Source organism: Boleophthalmus pectinirostris, unplaced genomic scaffold (assembly GCF_026225935.1).
Source record: "Boleophthalmus pectinirostris isolate CB_2022bp ecotype Guang Dong unplaced genomic scaffold, ASM2622593v1 HiC_scaffold_13, whole genome shotgun sequence".
Classification (NCBI taxonomy): Eukaryota; Metazoa; Chordata; class Actinopteri; order Gobiiformes; family Gobiidae; genus Boleophthalmus; species Boleophthalmus pectinirostris.
Window position 1 is genome coordinate 24,149,403 of NW_026571036.1, and position 21,899 is coordinate 24,171,301.

The 21,899-nt window shown below is 37.7% G+C and overlaps 2 protein-coding genes and 1 non-coding gene across 4 annotated transcripts; 1 reads left to right on the forward strand and 2 right to left on the reverse strand.

The window, feature by feature from the left end:
* Window positions 1-1,423: 1,423 nt before the first annotated feature.
* On the reverse strand, window positions 1,424-8,545 carry LOC129407694 (cholesterol 24-hydroxylase-like). Of its 2 annotated transcripts, XM_055149568.1 has the most exons (7): window positions 7,600-8,545; window positions 6,566-6,643; window positions 4,955-5,005; window positions 3,932-4,005; window positions 3,767-3,853; window positions 1,865-1,988; window positions 1,424-1,779 (listed from the first exon to the last, which is right to left on the reverse strand). In XM_055149568.1, the coding sequence occupies exons 2-7, from the start codon at window positions 6,566-6,568 to the stop codon at window positions 1,603-1,605; spliced, it is 516 nt and encodes a 171-aa protein (XP_055005543.1). In that variant the 5' UTR covers window positions 6,569-6,643; window positions 7,600-8,545; the 3' UTR covers window positions 1,424-1,602. The 2 variants fall into 2 exon arrangements, with proteins under 2 accessions (XP_055005543.1, XP_055005544.1); XM_055149569.1 differs by lacking the exon at window positions 4,955-5,005.
* Window positions 8,546-9,209: 664 nt separating this feature from the next.
* Window positions 9,210-19,022, reverse strand: LOC110173912 (cholesterol 24-hydroxylase-like). The gene is made up of 15 exons (XM_020939932.2): window positions 18,771-19,022; window positions 18,610-18,687; window positions 18,461-18,542; window positions 17,938-18,011; window positions 17,049-17,135; window positions 16,831-16,969; window positions 16,249-16,359; window positions 15,511-15,673; window positions 14,720-14,785; window positions 13,499-13,571; window positions 12,988-13,072; window positions 12,252-12,362; window positions 11,289-11,377; window positions 10,392-10,458; window positions 9,210-10,294 (listed from the first exon to the last, which is right to left on the reverse strand). Exons 1-15 carry the CDS (start codon window positions 18,917-18,919, stop codon window positions 10,148-10,150), a joined length of 1,521 nt encoding a protein of 506 aa, XP_020795591.1. The 5' UTR covers window positions 18,920-19,022; the 3' UTR covers window positions 9,210-10,147.
* A 349-nt stretch (window positions 19,023-19,371) lies between these two features.
* On the forward strand, window positions 19,372-19,444 carry trnat-ugu (transfer RNA threonine (anticodon UGU)). The gene has a single exon. It is a non-coding gene; the product is annotated as a tRNA-Thr (tRNA).
* The last annotated feature ends 2,455 nt before the right edge of the window (window positions 19,445-21,899 follow it).

Consider the following 21,899-nt stretch of genomic DNA (forward strand, 5'->3'; position numbering starts at 1 on the left):
CTACTAATAGCCTATACAGTTTTGTTGTTGAAAATACACCATCTGCAGTGATATTTTGGCTGAAAATCTATTAAATTTTTATTCTAGCAATATTTTGTGGATATTAGTTCTATCATGAACTGTTAAATGTACTGTTAAAATGTGTGTTTCTTTTGTGTAAATTGCTCCAAACTTTCAAAAATCAATATAAGACTCTCTAAAATAGAACTCTCAGACTGTCTCATTTCTCTTTCCTTGCTTCCTTCTTGATTTGTCTCCTCCATCCTCCATTTTTCAGCTGTCAATCAAATGTGTCATATTAAGTGGTGTATATAGTTACAGAATACTGCATACCTGCATGAAAATGTATTTTGTAGAGTATTGTGTTGATGCAGAGTTGAACCTAAATGACAGAGTAACAGGATTAAAACAGCTTTATATTTGTCTCACAGTGTCTTGTGCTTTTATTTATTTATTTTGATCACTAATTCTGTTCAGTTTAAAAACAAAATTACAAGATCAGAAACATAATGTGTTCCTTTTACTTTTAGAAAAGTAACTGAACTTTGAACACCACCAAATGAAAAAGTAACTGTCAGAGGTGGGACCACGTCATTCTTTTGCAAGTTTTTCAAGTTTTTTACTCCAAGTCCAAGTCGAGTCCAAGTCCTCTGATCTGAGCTTCAAGTCATTTCTCTAATCTCTCTAATCAAGTCTCTAATCCAAATACAGTTTGTATTTTTGCAACACTTATTTTATTTCTGTACTCTGCACTGAAATGAAACAAAGCATCATGGTCTAAGTAGTTCCCTCTGTTTTACTGTATTGTACTGTATATTATTATAAAACATTTGATGATCCAGTATCACAGTACTTCAGTTACTGTCGCCATAGTAACAAACAGAGAAGTGGGAGGGACATGTTCCAGTTTGTTTGTGTAACACTGCATGTATCGACTGTCTTTTTTATTGAGAAGCATCAAGTCTTCAAGTCACAGAGCTCAAGTCTCAGAGTCCATTTCATCGAAAAAGTGACTCAAGTTTGACTCAAGTCCAAGTCATGACCTGCAGTTTCGTACCTTGCAGGAAACTGTAGCAGAATAATTATTAAAATTAGTATTCAGAAGTTTTCATTGAAATGTTAATTTCAGAAAAATTTTAAATATCAGAAAAATGTGTTTTAGCCCTTGGATGCCTGACCTACCAACACCTACACTCTTCCAATGAGGGGGTCAAAAATGACTCCAATTAGAAACAATGCATTTTTGCAATAAACTTTAATTTTGGTTAAAGATTTTTATTATATTTTGATCAACAAGAGTGATTTCATTTTTGACATTTTCATTTATCACTTTTTAGTCACATTTTATCACAAAACAATCAATAAGGTATATAAAAAAAATAAGTAAAAATCCACTGTGTGTCTGTCTAATAATCATAATAATGATAATGCATAAAATTTATACAGCGCTTTTCTGGACACTCAGAGACGCTTTACAGAGCATTATTCATTCACTCCACACTCAGTAGTGATAAACTACTGTTGTAACCACAGCTGCCCTGGGGCAGACTGATGGAAGCGAGGCTGCCATTTGGCGCCATCAGCCCCTCCGACCACCATCACTCACACACACACTACTTTCATACTCGGCAATGTGGGTGAAGTGTCTTGCCTAAAGACACAATGACTGTTTATGTGACTGGCGCCCCCCTGTGGCTCCTGATTTTCCCAGTGTCTCCCTTCCAAGTACTGACCAGGCCCGACCTCTGAGCTTCTGACGAGATCAGGCTTTGACAAGATCTGTTTGATTATGGAGGATGAACAGAGAATGAACATACATACATCCAGAGACCATAACACCTCACCTCCATCTTATACATTTTACCTTGGTGATAATGTCCAGTGCGACGCAGTTGACCAGATGGAGCATGTTGGCCACAGTTTTGTTCTCAGCCTCTTCAGAAAGCTTCTCCATCAGTTTGTCTGCTCTCTCATTAAAGGGCAGATATCTGCATTCAAACAGGACAATACTGAGGATCATTTATTATTTCAATTATGAAGTCTACCACATTATACAGACTGTCCCAAAATATTTGACATTTCGCAGGCAAATCATTTTGGCAATTCTTGTTGAAATAACCTAAAATTTTCACAGAATGTATAGAAACAGATCAAGATTTTATATTTAATGTTTAATTTTTGCTAGTCTCCATGTCCGGAGATCCGGTCGCCGAGGCCCCCGCCGTCGACTGCTGCCCAGATCTCTCTGCACCGGCCCCATATGGATCCTCCCGCGGGTGGTGGGCCCACGTGAGGGCGGCCCCACGTCGCTCCTTCGGGCTCCACTTCTGGGGGGAGGCCCAGCCACCAGGCGCTTGCTGGCGAGCACCCACCCCAGGCCTGGCTCCAGGGTGGGGCCCTGGTGACGCCAATCCGGGCGACGTAATTGGCCTCTGTGTGGAACTCATCATATAGGGTGGGAGGAGACCCCGGGGAAGACCCAGGACACACTGGAGGGACTATGTCTCTCGGCTGGTCTAGGAACGCCTCGGGGTTCCAGTGGAGGAGCTGGAGGACGTGTCTGGGGTGAGGGAAGTCTGGGAGTCCCTGCTTAGGCTGCTGCCCCCGCGACCCGGCCCCGGATAAGCGGACGAAAATGGATGGATGGATGGGTTTTATTTTTGTTCTGTTTTAGGTTGGGCCATGCCGTTCACTCCTAAAGAGAAGTTATTTTGCGTCTTGGAATCTGCTCGCACACACCCAAGACTGTGCAGCCTTCAATGCAACATTTGGAAAAACGTCACCAACTGGCAAACAAATTTGGACTTGGTACCAAAAATGTAAAGATGAAGGCTGCTTATGCAAGACTAAAGGATTACATATGTGTGCGAGCAGATTCCAAGACGCAAAATGACTTCTCTTTGGGAATGAATGACATGTCTCAACCTGAACAAAAATAACAAAAAACGTTAAATATAAAATCTTAATTGTTTTCTATACATTCTATGAAAACGCTAGGTTATTTCAACAAGAACTGCCAAAATTACTGGCCTGTGAAATGATGTCAAATTTTTTAGGACACCCTGTCAATGGGTAAATGGTCAAATTTTTAAACAGTGTTTTCCACCTTCAAGGCTCAAAGTGTTTTACATCAAGAAACCACTCACTCATTCACACACACATTTATAAAACAATGTACACAGGCACTGGGGTGAGGTGGGGTAAGTGTCTTGCCTAAGGACACAAAAACTGCATTTATCTATAGATCTGACGGCTCTACCAATGATGTTTATGTCGAGAGCGGGAACCACCCACCTTAAGATCAGTGAACAAAACCTGTACCAACTGAAGTACTATCACCCAGAGAATGTATAAAGGTACATAGTTAACCCGCTCACCATTTGAAATAGGAAATGAGCGTGGGGGCACTTCCAGCTCCATCCACTCTGGCTCCAATTGACTAGTTACACTGAAAAATAGTTAACCGTCTCTCTGTAACTGCTGCAGTGAGCCTCATCATTTTACTCTTAAGATGTCGCCATTTTGCCTTTAAATAAATTCCTATCCCTTATATGAAACTCTGCTCCAATAACGCTTATAACTGCTCATCTCTTGAGCTTCATTTGACTGGATCCAATGATATGGGTGACGTCACACTCCCTCAGTCCACTTCTATATACAGTCTATGGTGTCACCCCATGTTCCTCATAATATAAAAATAATAAATTATATTATAAATAATAAGTAATCATTGTAATAAATACAAGTATGTGCAGTTGTGGCTCACAGGCTGCTGAAGGCGGGGTCCATGATGCGTCTCTGTTTGTGCCACTGCTCGTGGTCTCGCGCTGTCACCAGACCATTCCCCAAAAACCTAAACAAAAATAGAAAAGATATGAAGCAAAATAAAGAAAATACAGATTAAAAAATGACTGTGTGTTTAGACTTTTACCTTTGACCGAAAAGGTTGAAGAGACGCTTGTAGAGGAATTTATCTTTGGGGTATTTTGAGGACATGAGAATCTCCTGAAATGATGTCAGAGAAAAGTAAAAGGATATGAATTAGAATTGTATCAACCAAGAAACTAAGACTGGACTCAGATTGTCAGTATTTTTTATATTTTCATGACCAAACTACAGCTCAAATGAATATCTTTATTTAGTATGATAAGTCTGTGTTAAAATGTTTTCCTCATTAAACACACCTGGAGTTGTGTTTTGTTTCAGTCACATATTTAACATAAACCCTGAACATTTAAGCTATGTTATTCTCTCAAACAGAAAACACTCTGTTCCACTGTGTGATGTCATTTTGTAATTTTTTTTTTTAACTCACGCTTTCCTCTGGATCACATTAACCCGAAGAATTTTTTTTTCCCTTCCTGCTCTCTTGGGGCGGGTCAATCAGACCCAAAAATTTATTTTCAAATAAATTCTCACCAGGCGAGAAAATAAATTTTTGGGTCTGATTGACTTGCCCCAAGAGAGCAGGAAGGGAAAAAAATTTCTTCGGGTCAATGTGACCCCAAGGAGAGCGTGAGGGTTAATCCCACAGACTTTCAGTAGAATAATTTGGATGATTTCAGCCCTGGAATTGACAATCTCCACTGAACTAAAAGTAAAACGTAGTAGTTAACTTGAAAACTACTGTGTCATGACATCACAAGGTGAAACAGAGCATTTTGAGCTTGGGGATGTAGGCAGACTAAACTGCAAAAACTGCATAACAAAAATACAAAAAATACTTTTACTTTTTACTTATTATTAATTAATTAATGTATTTATTTATTTATATTACTTATTTATTTACCATTTTTAAACATGTATTTGTACTCATAGTTTTACTTAAGTAGATTTTTCCATGTGATTCTTCATACTGGAGACTTTTTTGTTTTAGTTTGGTATCTGTACTCTTACTTAAGTAACAAAATTGAGTACTTCATTCACCACTGTGAAGAGGTTGAATGAGGCTTACCTCAGATAATGTAGTATATTGATCCTGTACAGTGGTCCATATATCTCTGACCTAAAACAGGAATTTATTTACTTTACATAACATGTTACTATGGCAATAAGTGAACCAATACTAGAGGAGAGTGCAGAGGGCTGAGGGGGACATGGTTACACAATATTAGTAATACAATTACAGGGTAAATGTTGAAACACACCCCAAACCTACTACAACTAATAACATACAAAGAGAGTGTAGTATTTTCATTTGTTAAAGGGCCAATATTACGTTCTTTTCTCATCTGTTATATTGTAGTTTCCTGATCACAAACAGACCTGGAGGTGTGTTTTGTTTCATTCACACATGTTTAACACACAAACCCTGCAGATTTTGGTTGAGTCTGTCTCTCAAACACTATTCCAACTTGTGATGTCATGTGGCAATGCAGGAAGTGCTCCACTGTGTTTTCAACTAAAGATAAAAGTCAGTGGTGGAGTGTGCATTTCACAGCTAGACTTTCAGCAGTGCTCCGTCTGAAACAATCCACTCCTCAATAACTATTTATGGATATAAAATCCATCTTATTACTGTATACAGAAATACAGTCAAGAGCCATTGCATTGCAGATAGATAAGGGGTGTAGTGAGCGTGGTACACGAGCATGCGACATCCACTCACTAATATATAATAAAATAATTATATAGATATAAAAAATAACAAATATCAAATAGCTACAACTTAAATGTCAAACCAGAGCTTCTGGCACTGGTGAAAACAACCTGCATAGGCTCATGACACTGCACTACTGAGTGACCTGAACCAGGACTGAACCAGAACTAAAACAGGACTAAACCAGGACTGAACCAGAGTGTTGGGACGGGCCTGGAGGTGTTCCTGCGCAGCCGTCACCAGATTGAGCTTTGTGGACACCCTGCTCCACGGGCTCAGGGTTCTCTCTCTCTCTCTCTCTCTCTCTCTCTCTCTCTCTCTCTCTCTCTCTTTCTTTCTCTCTCTCTCTCTCAAGTCCAAGATGTGGTTTAGACCTGGTGTAGTCCTGGTTTAGTCCTCCTGGTTCAGTCAGGAATCACGTACTCCCACTTAAAAAATCCCTATTACACCACTGGTGTAATTTGGATTGGCGTAACTGCTACAGATGCAGTTTGGTGCTTTGGCTGGTTCGTGCTCTGATCTCTCTGTCTGGTGACGTTGTCATACACCTGCTAAAGGCCCTGCTCACACCAACTCAAAATCTGACTGGTTGAACAGTTTCATGGACATTTCTTTTGTGTTCGAGGGCCTGCAAAACAGATTGTGAAGGCCCTTAGACTTCTTTGATTTTGACTCTGCCTGCCAACAAATGACGGCTGAAATGATTGGTCAAATGCTTTAAAATTAAAATACATGTGTGGAAGCAGCACAAGCATTGGAAAAGCTCTGAAAGAAAGCAGGCAGAATTATTTAATAATAATATAATTAACATCAGACTGTGATGCACATATCTTTTTAGGCCAGCAGGGAAGGACTTGCAGGCCTTTTACCACTGGTAAAATACAGTTGTTAAGATGAAAGCTGCCACTTCACGAGATCACAAGGTTGAAATGTTAAAACTCACTTTTACTGTTGCATTTTTCTCACCATTATATAAACTTGTCATGAATGACTTCATCCTTTTTCATTGTCTCCACCAAAATTGGAGAATGGCCCAAGAGAAAACTGCATTTAAACAAACAAAACATGCAAGTTATGAGTATTACACAAACTGGGAGTGTGTGTGTGTGTGTGTGTGTGTGTTCCCTCAGCCCTTTGTTCCCTCATTTCTAAGTTGTTTTTTTTTTCTCCCAAAATTAGGCCCTGATGAAATATGCATCAGAATTTATCCCCATTTCTCTCAATTTGGTCATCAATTATACCTGACTATTGTCCAGCAGCAGATGACTACAGAGGTCACGCAGAGGTCATGGTGCATGTAGTGGATCCCTCTGCCAGCTATTTCATTTCATTTCATTTCCATCAAGTTAATTACATTACACATAATTTAATTCCCTTTATTTTGACTTATATTCTAATTTGAGTGCACACATTTTAGTTAATATATGTCTGAGCACCAGACTGAGGACCCTTGGAAGAGACCACCATGACTCAACAAGGGGGGAGGGAGCACTGTTTAGTTAGTTTTATTAAGTTAGTTTGTAAAGTTTGCTTTAAGGTCACTTTATTATCACTTATTATTTTCTGTATTATAATTATTTGCCTTTTTGTTACTTTGATTAAGTTATTGGTTTAGTTAATTAATTAGTGTAACTCCTCCCACTTGTGTTTAGCTTTAGTTGGTCCTCAAGTATTTAAACACCTCTGTTCCTTTGTCTGGTTGGGTTTGTTTTGTTTTGTTCAGTTTAAGTTACCCCAGTTGGGCCCGGCTTTTTGGTTAATAATTTGCCTAATTTGAGCCTTTGTTAAATTATATCATTTTTGACTTTATTAAATTTAAACTTCTTTTTATACCTTGTCTTTGCCTTTCAGTTTGGTCCACTACAGCGCCCGAGGTTGAAATGACCCTGAATCATCCCTTTAAATGTGGTACAGAAATAAAAGTGGCCTGACTTAAAGTTTCATTTTGAGAAAAAATCTTAAAATTAAGGGAACATAGAGCTGACCCCAAAGAAACTTACGTGTGCTATTTTTTTGGTCATATTTGAGATGCTGGTATTTGATGTAAAGACAATATCTGAGAAACACAAAGAAAAACACGCACAGTGTGCTTACGAATGCCATGTTGGAAAAGAAAATTACACTTTAGCCTGCATTGTGCTGGTGTCGTCGAAATGGCCTGCCCCGTCGAAATGAGCTCCTTACATTTTTCCATTACAGTTGTATAGATGCAATAAAGATAAACCCTGACCCTGACCTCCACAGTTTGACACATATTTCTCTGGATTAGAAACGCGGGTTTGATTCTGTTTGCACATGAGGATCAAACTTTATACCTTAGCTATGTCAAATTTCAACTCATTTATCTGAATCTGCATAGTTCATTTTGATTTGTTCTATTCCGCTGAAAATGATAACGATAAAAACAAATATTAAATCCAAACAATTCAATCATCTAATGTAGGTATTCTGACGCAAACTGGCCAAACGTACAATAAAACCAATACACTTTTAAAATGTTAGGCTACTTCTTAGTGCACTTCTGCCTCGGGAGCTCAAATAGACGTTTGGCGGTCGTGCGCATGTGCAGTAGTGGTGGACGCCTGACTAGTGATGGGAATTTTTGGAGGGCCAGTTCTTTTGTCTCTGTCTGCTTACTGTAGACAGTAGACTGTAGACTGGCTCCTCAGCTCCTGCAGAGTTTATGTGTTAAAAATGTGTGAATGAAACAAAAGACAACTCCAGGTCTGTTTGTGATGAGGAAACGACATTAGAACAGAGATCATAAAATAACGTAAGATGGACCTTTAACCATTTCAAAGTGCTTGTTTGAGACGTGAGGTGTGTGGTTCAACTTTCATTCTTTTGAATCAGACATCTTTATCATCACTGACCTTTTATGAACCACACAATGAACTTTGTGTAGCCTCATAAAATAGGTTGATCAGCTCGTGATTAAAGGGCCCATCACACTATTTTCTGATCTATGTTCTAATGTTGTTTCCTCATCACAAACAGACCTGCAGGTGTTTTGTTTCATTCACATGTTTAACACACAAACCTGCACATTTAGGCTGAGTTCTTCTCTCAAACAGAAACACACACATTCTGTTTGAGATGTCATGTTGTACCTCGGTATAGTGCTCCATTGTGTTTTTAAACTCCACACACTCTCTAGAATCATTTGGATAACTTCAGCCCTGGAACTGCCCATCACTACTGAACAAAAAGTAAAAGGAGCTGTTCACTTGAAAACTAACATTTTGAGTTTTGGAGCTGTAGACAGACTAATAAAAGGTTACTCAAACATATGTGAACAAAACACAACTCCAGGTCTGTTTTTTGTGTCTGCACTGGCTTGTCAAAGCCTGACCCTGATAGATCTCAGAAGTTAGTTAGTACTTGGATGGGAGACCACTGAGCCACAAGGGTTCACCAGTATGAAAGTAGTGTGTGGTGTGAAGGAATAATGCTCTGTAAAGTGTCTTTGAGTGTCCAGAAAAGCCCTGTAGAAAATTGGTGCATTCTTCTTATTCTTTTTGAGGAGGTAACAACATTAGGACATGGCTAAAAGCTCCCAGGAGTCCATTTGGTGTCATATAGGACACATTTAAGGAAATATTGCACCATATAATCTATAATCAACTTTATTTATAAGTAAAGCAGTTACAAAAATGACAGTAGGTCAAATACCACACATCAAATCTGTGTGTCTTACACACAACATGAGCCCATAGAGAACATTATACTACATTATATTATATATTCTAATCCTTTAACTGCAGCATATTTTAGTGCTGGTTTAGTGCAAACATCTATTATTGTCCTTTCCATTTTAGAGCCTTTTTTTCTGTCCTTGCTCACTCCTGGCTGCACTGCAAAAAGTCAAATGTGATTAAGATCAAATTACTTGAATGAAGAAGATTTTAAGTAAATTTCACTTGAAAAATAAAATGATCTACCAATGGAATAAGTTTTCTATTTCTTAAAGGTGCCATGAGCAACTTCTATCTATCTATCTCAAGGGTGACAACTATAGATAGGCTACATTACAGGTCAGATCTGTGGAGAGGCGCCCTTATTCAGAGAGAGAATGATTGTATTTTTGTGTAATACAGTTGTAACTCCAGTAATGAATAAATACTAGATAGATGTGTTTGATGTCATACCATGGAGCATTCCAGGCAACACAACATTGCCATGGAGACAAGCAGGTGACAGACCCTCCACCGGAAAAGTTGCACAATGCACCTTTAATTTCAACAACAAGATTTAGTTTCTTATTTTAAGTACAAAGAGTTGTCATTGTTCTTATCTCCTGGTAGTAGGTGTATTTTCCCATTTCATCTACAAAAAGACTTATTCCACTGGTAAGCAATTTTATTTGTGAAATTTACTCAAATCAACACAAAAAATGTTCTTGATTCACGTCATATTAACTTTAACATTTTAGTTTTTGTAGTGTGGAGATGAGGCTAGATGGAGACTTGGTTTGGTCCTGTTTTAGTCCTGGTTTAGTTCTGGTCCAGTCCACATTTAGTCCCGCATTTATTCAGTGTTTGTGTGAGTTCATTGCTGGTGTCTGTGTTTGATGGTGCAGATGACTCCACTCTTTGGTCTGAGGGTTCCTACGTCCTTTATGGCAAAACTCTGTCCTGGGACAAGGGTGAAATCAAACCTCTGGAGCAGTTTGGCCATCACCACCTTTGCCTCCATCTGTAATCCACACCCACACACACTTTATTATATTACCATTATCATTACTATCATTATTCCATGATGCACAAAAGTCAACAGGAAGTGAAGGATTTACCTGAGCGAAGTTTTTGCCCAGACACGCTCGAGGGCCGAGTGCAAACGGGTAGTAACAGTAATAAGGCCTGGAAAGGGAAAGTAAACAATGATTGTGCATGTATTTATCTCTGGATCGACGGTGAGTGTACAGATAAAGCATAAGCTCTGCTTGTTGAGTTGTAACATGTGCACTGACGTAAGGGAGGGTTAGACTTTGTAATATTGGAGAAATGCACTGTGTTGGGAAAGGGGTGGCGCTTTGATAGGTTTTGTGATCATGCTTTAAGGTTACTGCAAAACAGAATAAGCCAAAATCCATTTGGATATGCCAGTCCACTTATTAAAGAGTGTGAAAATGGCAGATAAAAATAATATACGGATCCCAACTTATAATTTAGATGAAAAGAAATCCATGAGCACTTTTAAAATACCTCCTGTATCTGTGCAATTCAGCAACCTTTAACCTCTGCTGCTGTGGCGCCATCAGTGAATATACCTGATGATACTGACTCATAGACTGTGTACAGAGGTGGACTAAAGGAGTGTGACAAGCCAAACTCCATATTAGGATTTTTTTTTTTTTAACAAATAAAATTGCAAAATAAAAACACCACGATCATGTAGAGTGGGTTCGTATGAACATTTTAGAAAGGAGATACCATATTCCGAAGCAAGTCAATGGGAGCCAGGGTCAGAAGGAGCCGGAAGCGTCGCATGTGAACTTTCTACTTAGAACACGGCGGCTTGTGCATTCGGTTATCTATGTCCATTTAAATAAACAGTCTATGTGTTGACCCAAATCACCACCAAGATTTGACTCTTAATTGATTCTATCTCAGTACATTTTCACGCTCATATGTCAAAGGCAATGCTTGTAGAGATAAAGCTGTGTAGTTAGTTGTAGTTTGTGACTTACTTGGGAGCATCTGGGTGAAATCTGTCCGGGTCAAACTTCAGAGGGTCTTTGAAGAACTTCTCCATTCGGCTGCTTACGTATGAGCTGAACTAAACACATAAAAGCTCTTGTCAATAAACATATCTTTATATCACTTTCAAACGATCATATTTGAATTGAACATTGCTTTAAGACTTTTGTAGAAGCATGGATAGCCCACTATAGCTCGCCTCCCTACTGCTAAGTCTTAACTGTTTTCCCATCACATGCCTCCATAAACCACAGGTCCAAATATTATGTTTAAGCTTCTTTTTTGGTTTTCTGGTTTTCAGATTCTAGAATGTGATGATGTCAAACTCCCAGACAGGGGGCAGGAGCCTGGTTTTCCTATTGATCACACTGTACTTTGCTACGAAATATCAGAAACGTAAATTCAATTAATTAAATATGGAACCTGATCATTTCTATTATTGACTAGACCCAGGAGCGTGCTGTATTACAAGAAAAATGAACAATTTTGTATTAAATAATACTGACCTGTAGAATGGTGTGATGTCATCTGAAACCAGCAAGAGCCATTCATCCATAGTTATCAACATCACTCCTGCAGCTTTTTAAACGTTTATACATTTTCATTGATTTGCTAAAACTTTTTTAGGGCTGTAGTCAACTGCTGATCGATTAGTCGACTATAAAGGGGGCATGACAAAAGCTCTCAACTATTATGTATTGCTATTTTGTATTTCTGTGTATCTGACCCAAATGTACTAGAAAACAATGTATATATATAAAAACAGATTCAACTTGTGAATCATAAAATTGAGCTGCACTTTTACAGATAAATACAAAAAAAATAAAATACTCCTCACTAACTTCTCCTTTCTGATGTTGTCCCTTATAAATCCTTAACCATCAATACAAGGAATCTATTGTTTACAGTAGGTCACTGTAAATAATCCATACAGGATATACAGTAGTTTTTACCATAGCACTGACTCCTCCAGGTATATGGATCCCACTGATCTCCATGTCCTCATCAAGTTCCCGGTTAGTTCCTGGAGCTGTCGCATAGAGTCTCAGAGTCTCCTTCAGCACCTTTAGTAAAACATCACTCCACTGTTACATTAAAGTTCCTTTATTACACAAAACGCACTCCTGTGAGCTTTAAGCCATCTTCGAATGCTGTTACCTCCTCAAAAACACACCTGGAGTTGTGTTTTATTTCATTCACACATGTCTGAGTAACTCTTTATTACTACTCTGTCTACATCTCCCAAGCTCTAAATGCTCTGTTCCACCTTGTGATGTCACAAAGTGGTCGTTTTCAAGTGAACTGCTACTTTTTAGCTTTAGTTCAGTAGAGAGTGGCAATTCCAGGACCGAAATGATCCAAATGATTCTAGTAAAAATGTACGGAGTTTATAAACACAGTGGAGCACTTCCTGTATAACCATACAACATCACAAGGTGGAATGGAGTGTTTTCTGTTTGAGAGAAGAACCTAAATGTGCAGGTTTGTGTGTTAAACATGTGAATGAAACAAAACACAACTCCAGGTGTGTTTGTGATGAAGAAACAACATTAGAACATAGAAACAGGGTCATATGAGCCCTTGAATATTCTAATTCTTTAATATTATTCTAATTCCTGCACCTTTCTCTGTTTATTCATATGTTTTTTTTACTTTCATACTTCTCTAACGGCTGGAGGAAGGACTCACTTGGGACAGATATGTCAGGTTTCCCAGGTCGTCATAGCTTATGTCCAGCTTCTCTCCAATAACATTGTCGACTTCTTGTTTCACCCTGAAATTAATGAATTAAAAAAATAAAGAAATTGCAAAAAAAAAATTTATAATAATAATAAATAAATACATAAATAGCCAAATAAAAAAAAAATAATAATAAAAATAAAATATAAATAGCTAAATCAATGAAAAAACAAATAGCCAAATAAAAAATAAAATAAATAATTAGCTAAAAAAAAAAATAATAATCACTGAAAAAAAAAAATTATAAATAGCTAAAATATAAATAAATGACTAAACAAATAAATAGCTAAAAAAAAGAGAGAAACAAATAGAATAAAGAAAAATAAATTACAAAAACATCATAAAGATGTATAAATACCTAAATTAAAACAAACTAAAATAAATTAATTCATTAATTGTAATTTTAAGTAAATCAATGAAATAAATCAGTTTTGTTACGTATTTCAAACTTGTCTCTTACTTCTCCAGTATTTCTGGATGTCTGCCCAGTTCCATGATGCAAAATGCAAGTTGATTGGCCGTAGTCTCCTGACCTACAAAATACAAATAAGAAATATAAACAGATCATTGGTTTAGCTGTTTATCTGAATTCTACTGCCTTTCTGAGATTATGTTTTATTAAATGTGCATTGTGCAACTTTTCTGGTGGAGGGTCCATCTCCTGCTTGTCTCCATGGAGATGGTATTGCTTTTCTGGAATGTTCCGTGGTAGCATTTATTCATTACTGGTGTTTCTGTTACTTAAAAATATAATAAGGCTCGTTCTCTCCACAGATCTGACCTGTAATCTATAGTTGTCTCCCTTAAGACTTATTGAATGAGTAAAATCTGTCAGTTGTCCAGGTAGAATCCATGGCACAAGGAGAAATTCAATTTGTCAGCTGGACAAAATTTTATTTGGTCAAATACGTTTCTCAGCTCATCCAAGCTGCTTCTTCAGTTGTGGTCAGACACTGGTGGACACTTCCTTATATCTGCTGGAGGAGGAGCTAACTACACTGAAACTACTCTTAAACTAACACAAATACTTGTTACTTGTTTTGTTTGTTAGTTAGGCTTATTGAACTGCACTGAGTGTGGGGTCATATTAGCAGAATCATTCAAAGCCATAATGGAGCTTGCACACCTCTGGGCCTGACCTCTCTTGTCCTGTTTTTTTTTGTTTTTTTTTAACTCTCTGTGTTTTATTGAAAACCCATTTTGGATATCCATAAACAGAAAGGGCTTTCTGCACATTTGCCACTGATTTAATGGTTTAATCTTCACCGTGGAACATTCTAAACAAAGCAATAACATCTCCATGAAGACAAGCAGGTGAGGGACCCTCCATCAGAAAGGCTGTGCAATGCACCTTTAAAGGTCCTTCAAATATTGTCTCCATGGAGATGTTATTTCTGGAACCTTTCTATCTACATGGAGACCAAACCAGACCAAGTTACACGTCAGATCTGTGGAGAGGCGAAACCACTCACAGTCTCAATGTCTGTTTTTAGACATATTTTTGAGTTCTAAAACCACCTGTAATTGAATAAATGTAAGGCAGAGCTGTTTAATGTCACACTGTGGAACATTCCAGGCAGAGCAATGACATCTCCATAGAAACAAACAGCTGACGGACCTTCCACCAGAAAAGATACACAATGCACCTTAAGTTTGAAGTTCCCCACACACTTTTTCTCACCTGCAATGAAGAAAGTCACAAAGTTGTCCAACATGATCTCTTCATCCTCTTTGGTCATGTGTTCCTCTGTAAAAAACAAAAACAAAAACATCTTTACAGTACCTTTGACAGGTTAAACTACTCATTTCACCAAAATATCATGTCCTGGTTGGGAATCATGTCATCACACTAGAGCCAAAAGTCCTCAAATGTACAAATTATTATTTGATGAATAAAGGTGTTATCCCACCAAATAAAGTAAAAATGTGAGTGCCTGCGACAGGACGGGCTATTAATTTTACTAAAACACAAAGAAGGTCCAAGTTTGCCATTTTCTTAAGTTTAAAATGCTACTTCCTGTTTGGAAATCAACCAATCATTGACATAATATTAGGAAATTCCATAACTGTTACTTAGCAACTATGTAGTACATTGGGGCAAAACACACACACTACACAAAAAACTACACAAGATTATTCTTTGACAAATAAAAATACAAGAAAGCACCTTTATTTTGTTGAAATAATGTTTAAAAAAATTGCTTCTTTTGTGTAAATTGTGGTGAACTTTTGGACAGAATTCTCCCAGTGTCATGTCATCAATGTGGGGCTCTCTGAAATAGAACTCTCTACTTTCTGTAATTTTCAACATCATTTCCAATGTTTCTTTCCAAATTTGTGTAAAACTATAGTTTATATTTACAACAGGTATTATCCCACCAAATCAAGTAAACATCTGAGAACCATAAAAACCTGTCACTTTAATGTGCAGCGTGTGTTGGTGTTTTTGGAGTTTTGAAGGGGACTCTCTACCTTGTCCGGCTGATTTGATGATCTGCGTGAGAATGTCTTTGGGCACATTTTCTCCGTTTTGCATGGCCATCCTTCTTTCATTGATCCACTGAGCTCCAGTTGAACGCAGCAGGCGACAGGCGGTTCTCACCTTTTGAACGAAATCTCTGTTCCACGGCTTGTACTGAAAAAAACAACAATTACATTTTCAAATTGTTATTACGTGTCCACACCAAAGTTGTTGTGACCCAAAGCAATTCATTTAGATCTATGTACTAATGTAGTTTCCTCATCACAAACAGACCTGGAGTTGTGTTGTTGTTTCATTCACACATGTTTAACACACAAACCCTGCACATTTACGCTGAGTTCTTCTCTCACAGTGAAAACATGCTGTTCCACCTTGTGATGTCATGTGGTAAGTCCTCCATTGTGTTTTTAAACTCCATACACCTTCACTAGAATCATGTGGATCATTTCAGGGATTTCTGGCATTGCCAATCTCTACTGAACTAAAGGCAAAAGGTTCTGTTAACTTGAGAACTACCACTACATGACATCAGAAGGTGGAACAGAGCATTCTAAGATGCATTCAAAGATGTAGGCAGACTAATAATAAAGAGTTACTCAAACATGTGTGAATGTAACAAAACACAACTCCAGGTGTGTTTGTGAGGAGGGAACAACATTATAACATGTCTACAATCTCACAAGAGTCACTTTTGCCTAATAAAGGTCCTTTAATAAAACTTGGAATACCTCATACAGAAGGTCTCTGGCACAAACTACAAGTCCCATTAAACATGTCTCAATGGCATCTGGGAAAGGAGAATCTTTGTTGAGAAGGTCCAGTTCAACTCCAAACGCAACCTGAAACAAACAAACAAACAAACAAAAACATTTACTTGTACAATATGTTAACTCTCTATGGAGACACTATCACATATAAGGAGAAAAGCAGCTGATGTCTTAATGACAAATTACACAACCCCACTCTTAAAGGTGCATTGTGTAACTTTCCTGGTAAAGGATACATCAAATGCTTTTTTTTCCATGGAGATGTTATTGATTTGACTGGAATGTTCCACAGTGTGGCATTAAACAGTTCTACTCTGCATTTATTCAATTACAGATGGTTTTACAGCTCAAAAATACCTAGAAACAGGTCTGACCTGTAACTTGGTCTGGTTTGGTCTCCATGAAGATAGAAAGGTTTTATGCCATACTGTGAAACATTCCAGATACAGCAATAACATCTCCATGGAGAAAAGCGTTTGACAAACCCTTCACCAGAAAAGTTACATAATGCACCTTTAAATCAGCACGACAGTGTAGTTTTACCTTTCCTATGACGTCCATGGTGACGCAGTTGACCATATGGAGCATGGTCACTTCTCTGTTGTTGTCAGCCTCCTCAGACAGACGCTCCATCAGCTTCTCGGCCCTCTCATTGAACGTGCCCATCAGGCCTCTCAGGTATCTGTAGTTATAATGGAATAGTTGAACATTTCTGAGTGTATTTATTTCATTTAAAGCAGAGAAAAGTGCATGTGGCTCACAGGCTGCTGAAGGCCGGATCCATGATGCGTCTGTGTTTGTACCACAGGTCGTGATCTACAGCTGTGACCAGACCGTCCCCCAAGAACCTGAACATCAAGCAAAGCACACAGAAAAGTCAGATTTAAAGGTGCACTGTGGAACTTTCCTGGCAGAGGATCCATCAACTGCTTGAGTCCATTGAGATGTGATAGGACCTGCAGCACTTTAAATCCTTTCTCAAAATGCACCTTTTCTCCTTGGCATTGGCCCAGAGTAAGGAAGAGACACTTTCAAATCTTGCTTATTATTATTATTATTATTATTATTATTATTATTATTATTATGCTTGATTTTCTTATTGTATGTTTTATTTCACTTTGTTTCAGTGTTGTTCAGCACTTTGGCAAGCTTTGGTTGTTTTAAATGTGCTATACAAATTAATTTGATTTGATACATTTCAGTGTAATGTTCCACAGTATGGCATTATGGTTAGGGTTAAGGTAACATGTCAGATCTGTGTCAGATCTGTGGAGGTCATTTGGATATTTTCAGCCCTGGTATTGCCAGTTTCTGCTGAACTAAACATAAAAAAGGAGCTGTTAACATGAAAATAACCACTTCATGACATCACAAGGTGGAACACAGCATTTAGAGCTTTGAAGATATAGACAAACACATGACATAAAGTGACATAAAACACAAGTCCAAGTATGTTTTGAGATGAGGTAACAACATTATAACATGGCTCAAAGTTCACAATGTGTAATATGGGACCTTTAATAAATATAACTTTAATGCCCTACTGTGGGACATTCCAGGCAAAGAAATAATATCTCTATAGACAACCAGGTGGCGGACCTTCCAACAGAAACACTGCCTACTTACTCCTGAGATGGACAGAGTCTTTACCTTACTCCAAACAGATGAAAAATTCTCTTGTGAAAGCCTTTATCTTTGGGATACTTTGATGACATGAGGATTTCCTGAAACCACAACACTGAGTTAACAATGATTACATCATTTTATCAGAGGTGGAACATTACAAAGTAAAAGTACTCTAATTAAGTATACATATTTGGATAACTGTACTTTATCAAAAGATGCATTCTGTAACTTTTTTGGTGGAGGATCCATCTAATTATTTTCTCAATGTAGATGTTTTTCCTTTGTCTGGAATGTTTCACAGTATGGCATTAAACCCTTCTATCTTCATGGAGACCAAACCAGATCAAGTTACAGGTCAGATCTGTGGAGAGGCGACCCCGCTCACAGTCAGAATGTCTGTAATTCTAGGTATTTTTTAGCTATAAAACCACCTGCACTTAAACTGAAATGTAAGGCATAGAAACAAGCAGGTGACGGACCCCCATCCAAAAAGTTACAAAATGGAGTACTTCTTCCACCACTGTATTTTATATTATATCGTTCTTACCTTCGTAGCTTCTGGACACGTGACACCAATTAGAATTTTGTGGAGAAAGTTGATCCTGTACACCGGTCCGTACGTCTCTGACCTGCAGTCATGTCATGTCATCATCATAATATATATGTATAATAAACGTATTGTGTATTTTTACGTACCATTCTAACATTTTATCAAAAATAAGCCGGTCGGAATTGATGTACTTCAAAAAAATGCTCGCATGCCCAAAGATGAAACTATAAACAAACACGACATTTTTAGACATTTCTCCGTTTGTTTTTTTTTTTTTTTTAAGCACTTACTTTAGTTTGTGACTTACCTGCTTCGCGGTGGTCCAGGTATGTGATCGTACTTCATGTGTATGTATTTAATGTATGCGCAGTAACTCAGGAACGCGACGAAAAGCAAAAAGAGAAGCGCGTAAAGCACCGGAGTCAACGAGCTCAACAAACCCGTGACCACCGCCATCGTGGAGAGCGGCTATCTAAGAATGAGAAAAACGAGAAACAGACAAGGAAGGCAGGAAGAGTTCAAGACAAATAGAGGGTGAGGCAGGGGAAAGTTTACAGTGTCCCTGAATGATCTCAGACGACTGCTGCAGCTAGAGGGCGCTACACTACAACGTTTGACCCAGAATCGTTTCGCGTTCACTTTGAGTTGATGCATTTGATTTTTGCTTAAGTATTTCTATATTTTCCAGGTAATGTAATTGAAATAGTAGCACACATCGGCGCGACATTTGCAACGAAATACAATTAATAGCGTCACGAATAACTGAGCATGCGCAGGTGTGGCTATTGTGACACTAAACTTTTATGCGATACTCGAGACTTTAGATTCATGTTTTACTCGAGTATTAATCCTTTCGTGTTGACGTGGTAAGATATAATATTGACGTGTAAAACTGACAGAGCGTCACTGGCTCCATAGCTCAGTGGTTAGAGCACTGGTCTTGTAAACCAGGGGTCGCGAGTTCGATCCTCGCTGGGGCCTGTGAAGGTGTGATTTTTTTGTTTTATTTATTTTTTTCAATTAATTTTACATAGCCTTCTTTTTTGTTCAGTTATACTTATGTGTTTGTTTGTATTTATTGTATTTAATTTATTCTTAGGCTGCCATTCGGTTTCTTCAAATGGTAGAACATATTACAGACTTGAGTGCCATCTCGTGGACAATAGAGGAAACGCTGCATTCAACAAAATAATACAACGAATCAGTGGTAGTACTCCATTTTGTTACTTAAGCAAAAGTAAAGATTTACTGAAGCAAAAGTACAGAAAAAGGTGAAAAAAATTAAAGTATCACATAAAAAAAATCTACTTTAGTAAAAGTATTAAAGTACTCGTGCTGATTTATTCAACAGGAACAATTAATTTAATAATTTTTCCCTTGCTGTTTTTATTTATTTATTTATTTATTTGCTCAAACTATAATAAAAAAAAAAAATTCAGTCGAGTTAAAAATTGTAGTAGAATTGAGTAGAAAATACGGATACATGCTCTTAAGTGTTTTTTTTTTTCAATTGAATTTCTTTAGCCTTCTTTTTTGTTCTGTTATATTTATGTGTTTATTTACCACGTAATTGTATTTCTGTATTTATTTTATTCTTAGGCTGCCGTTCGGTTTCTTTAAATGGTAGAACATATTACAGACTTGAGTGCCATCTTGTGGACAATAGAGGAAACGCTGCATTCAACAAAATAATACAACATTATAATCAGTGGTGGAGGAAGAAGTACTCCATTTTGTTACTTACGTAAAAGTACAGATTTACTTAAGCAAAAGTACAGATAACAGAGAAAAAATACTCAAGTAAAAGTATCGCATTAAAAGTCTACTTTAGTAAAAGTATTAGAGTACTCTTTTAAAAATGTATTTACAGATTAGAGCAAATTTTGAGAACTTCAAGTGTATTCATTTTGAGAAAAAAATTGTGCTGAATTTTGTTCAACAGAAACAATTTCTTTATTTATTTTTGCCTTGCTGTTCTCATTTATTTAATTATTTTCAAACTACAAATGTTTGAAAAGTAGGTCTCAAATTATGATAAAAATACTTTTCAGTCGAGTTAAAAATGGTAGCGGAGAAAATACAGATACAGACATGCTCTCAAATGTAGAGAAGTAAAATTCAAAAGTAACCACTTAAAAATGTAAGTAAAGTACAGATACCTAAAATATGTACTTGAAGGTGCACTATGTAACTTTTCAGTTGGGGGTGTGTCACCTACTTGTTTCTTTGGATTATTGCTTTGTCTGGAATGTTCCACAGTGTGACATTAAACAGTCCTAAAACATGTAATTTATTACAGGTGGATTTAGAGCTCTAAAATATCTTGAAAAACAGACATTGTGACTGTGAGCGGGGTCGCCTCTCCACAGATCTGACCTGTAACTTGGTCTGGTTTGGTTTCCATGAAGATAGAAAGGTTTAATGCCATACTGTGAAACATTCCAGGTAAAGGAATAACTCCATGGAGAAAAGCTTTTGACTGGCCCTCTACCAGAAAAGTTACACAATGCACCTTTATAGACACATAGAGATTTCAAATAACAACAGTGGAATGGTTGGCGGCTTTTGGGGCTATCTGTCTCACACATTGAGCAGGTTTTGTTAGTTTTTGTTTTTTTTAGCTCAGTCTTTAACATCATACCTGGGATATGGGAACCCTAACCCTAGAACCTTAACCCAAGAAGTGCAGCATGTGCACTTCAAAGGACATGAGTGAGGGACTGTTGGATTGTGGGAAATGAGCAGTTTGTTTTTCCTCTATTAGTGGAAAATACAACTATGGACATTAGAGATACTACTCTTTTTACACCATATGTGACAGCAAATGTGGCAGATGATCTTCCAGAAGAAACACTTTGAAGGAATTTTATCACCAATGGAAACATCAGAGTGGAGTGAGAACGAGGCCTTTCCTGTTCTCTTCACCTGGCGCCCCCTGGAGGCCGATGTGATGCTGCAGGACACAGAGGAGAGACACTTTTGGCTCTTCCTCTCTTCAGACTGTCCTGACACAGATCTGCTGATCTCCCTGACCAGTCGTCCTGTGAAACTGACCTGAGACCTATGACTGAGACACAAAGGACACTGAGAAGAACAGTAGTAAAGTATTTCTCTCTCTCTCATGAAGTACACTACTTTACTACTTTACTTTGTTACGTTCCTCTACTGATTGTGATAAATATGACGCATTTGAACCCAGCTCAGTTTTTCCATTGAGAGGAGTTCCCAAGTATCAGAAATCGCAGAGAAAAGACTTTTATAGATCTCACAGTGTTTAATCATCCGGGCAGTACACTGGCATCAGTGCTCTGCTTAATGGTGCAAATAAACATTGTGAATATAGTTGAGTTGGCCCGCCTTTGTAAACCACACATTTCCATGCATGAAACAAAGCACAAAATCAACTGGAGAAACATCTACGTGGTGTCTTGTATGT

What these genes read in the sequence shown, in the direction of transcription:
- LOC110173912 (XM_020939932.2), bottom strand. Translation starts at nt 18,919, where the DNA reads ATGGCGGTGGTCACGGGTTTGTTGAGCTCGTTGACTCCGGTGCTTTAC. An exon ending in CATCAAATCAGCCGGACAAG is followed by an intron (nt 14,786 to 15,510) that starts GTAGAGAGTCCC and finishes TGTTTTTTACAG; the next exon opens with AGGAACACATGACCAAAGAG. An exon ending in TGTGACTTTCTTCATTGCAG is followed by an intron (nt 13,572 to 14,719) that starts GTGAGAAAAAGT and finishes TGTATTTTGTAG; the next exon opens with GTCAGGAGACTACGGCCAAT.
- LOC129407694 (XM_055149568.1), bottom strand. An exon ending in TTCAACCTTTTCGGTCAAAG is followed by an intron (nt 3,854 to 3,931) that starts GTAAAAGTCTAA and finishes ATTTTTGTTTAG; the next exon opens with GTTTTTGGGGAATGGTCTGG. An exon ending in GACCCCGCCTTCAGCAGCCT is followed by an intron (nt 1,989 to 3,766) that starts GTGAGCCACAAC and finishes GTTTGAATGCAG; the next exon opens with ATATCTGCCCTTTAATGAGA.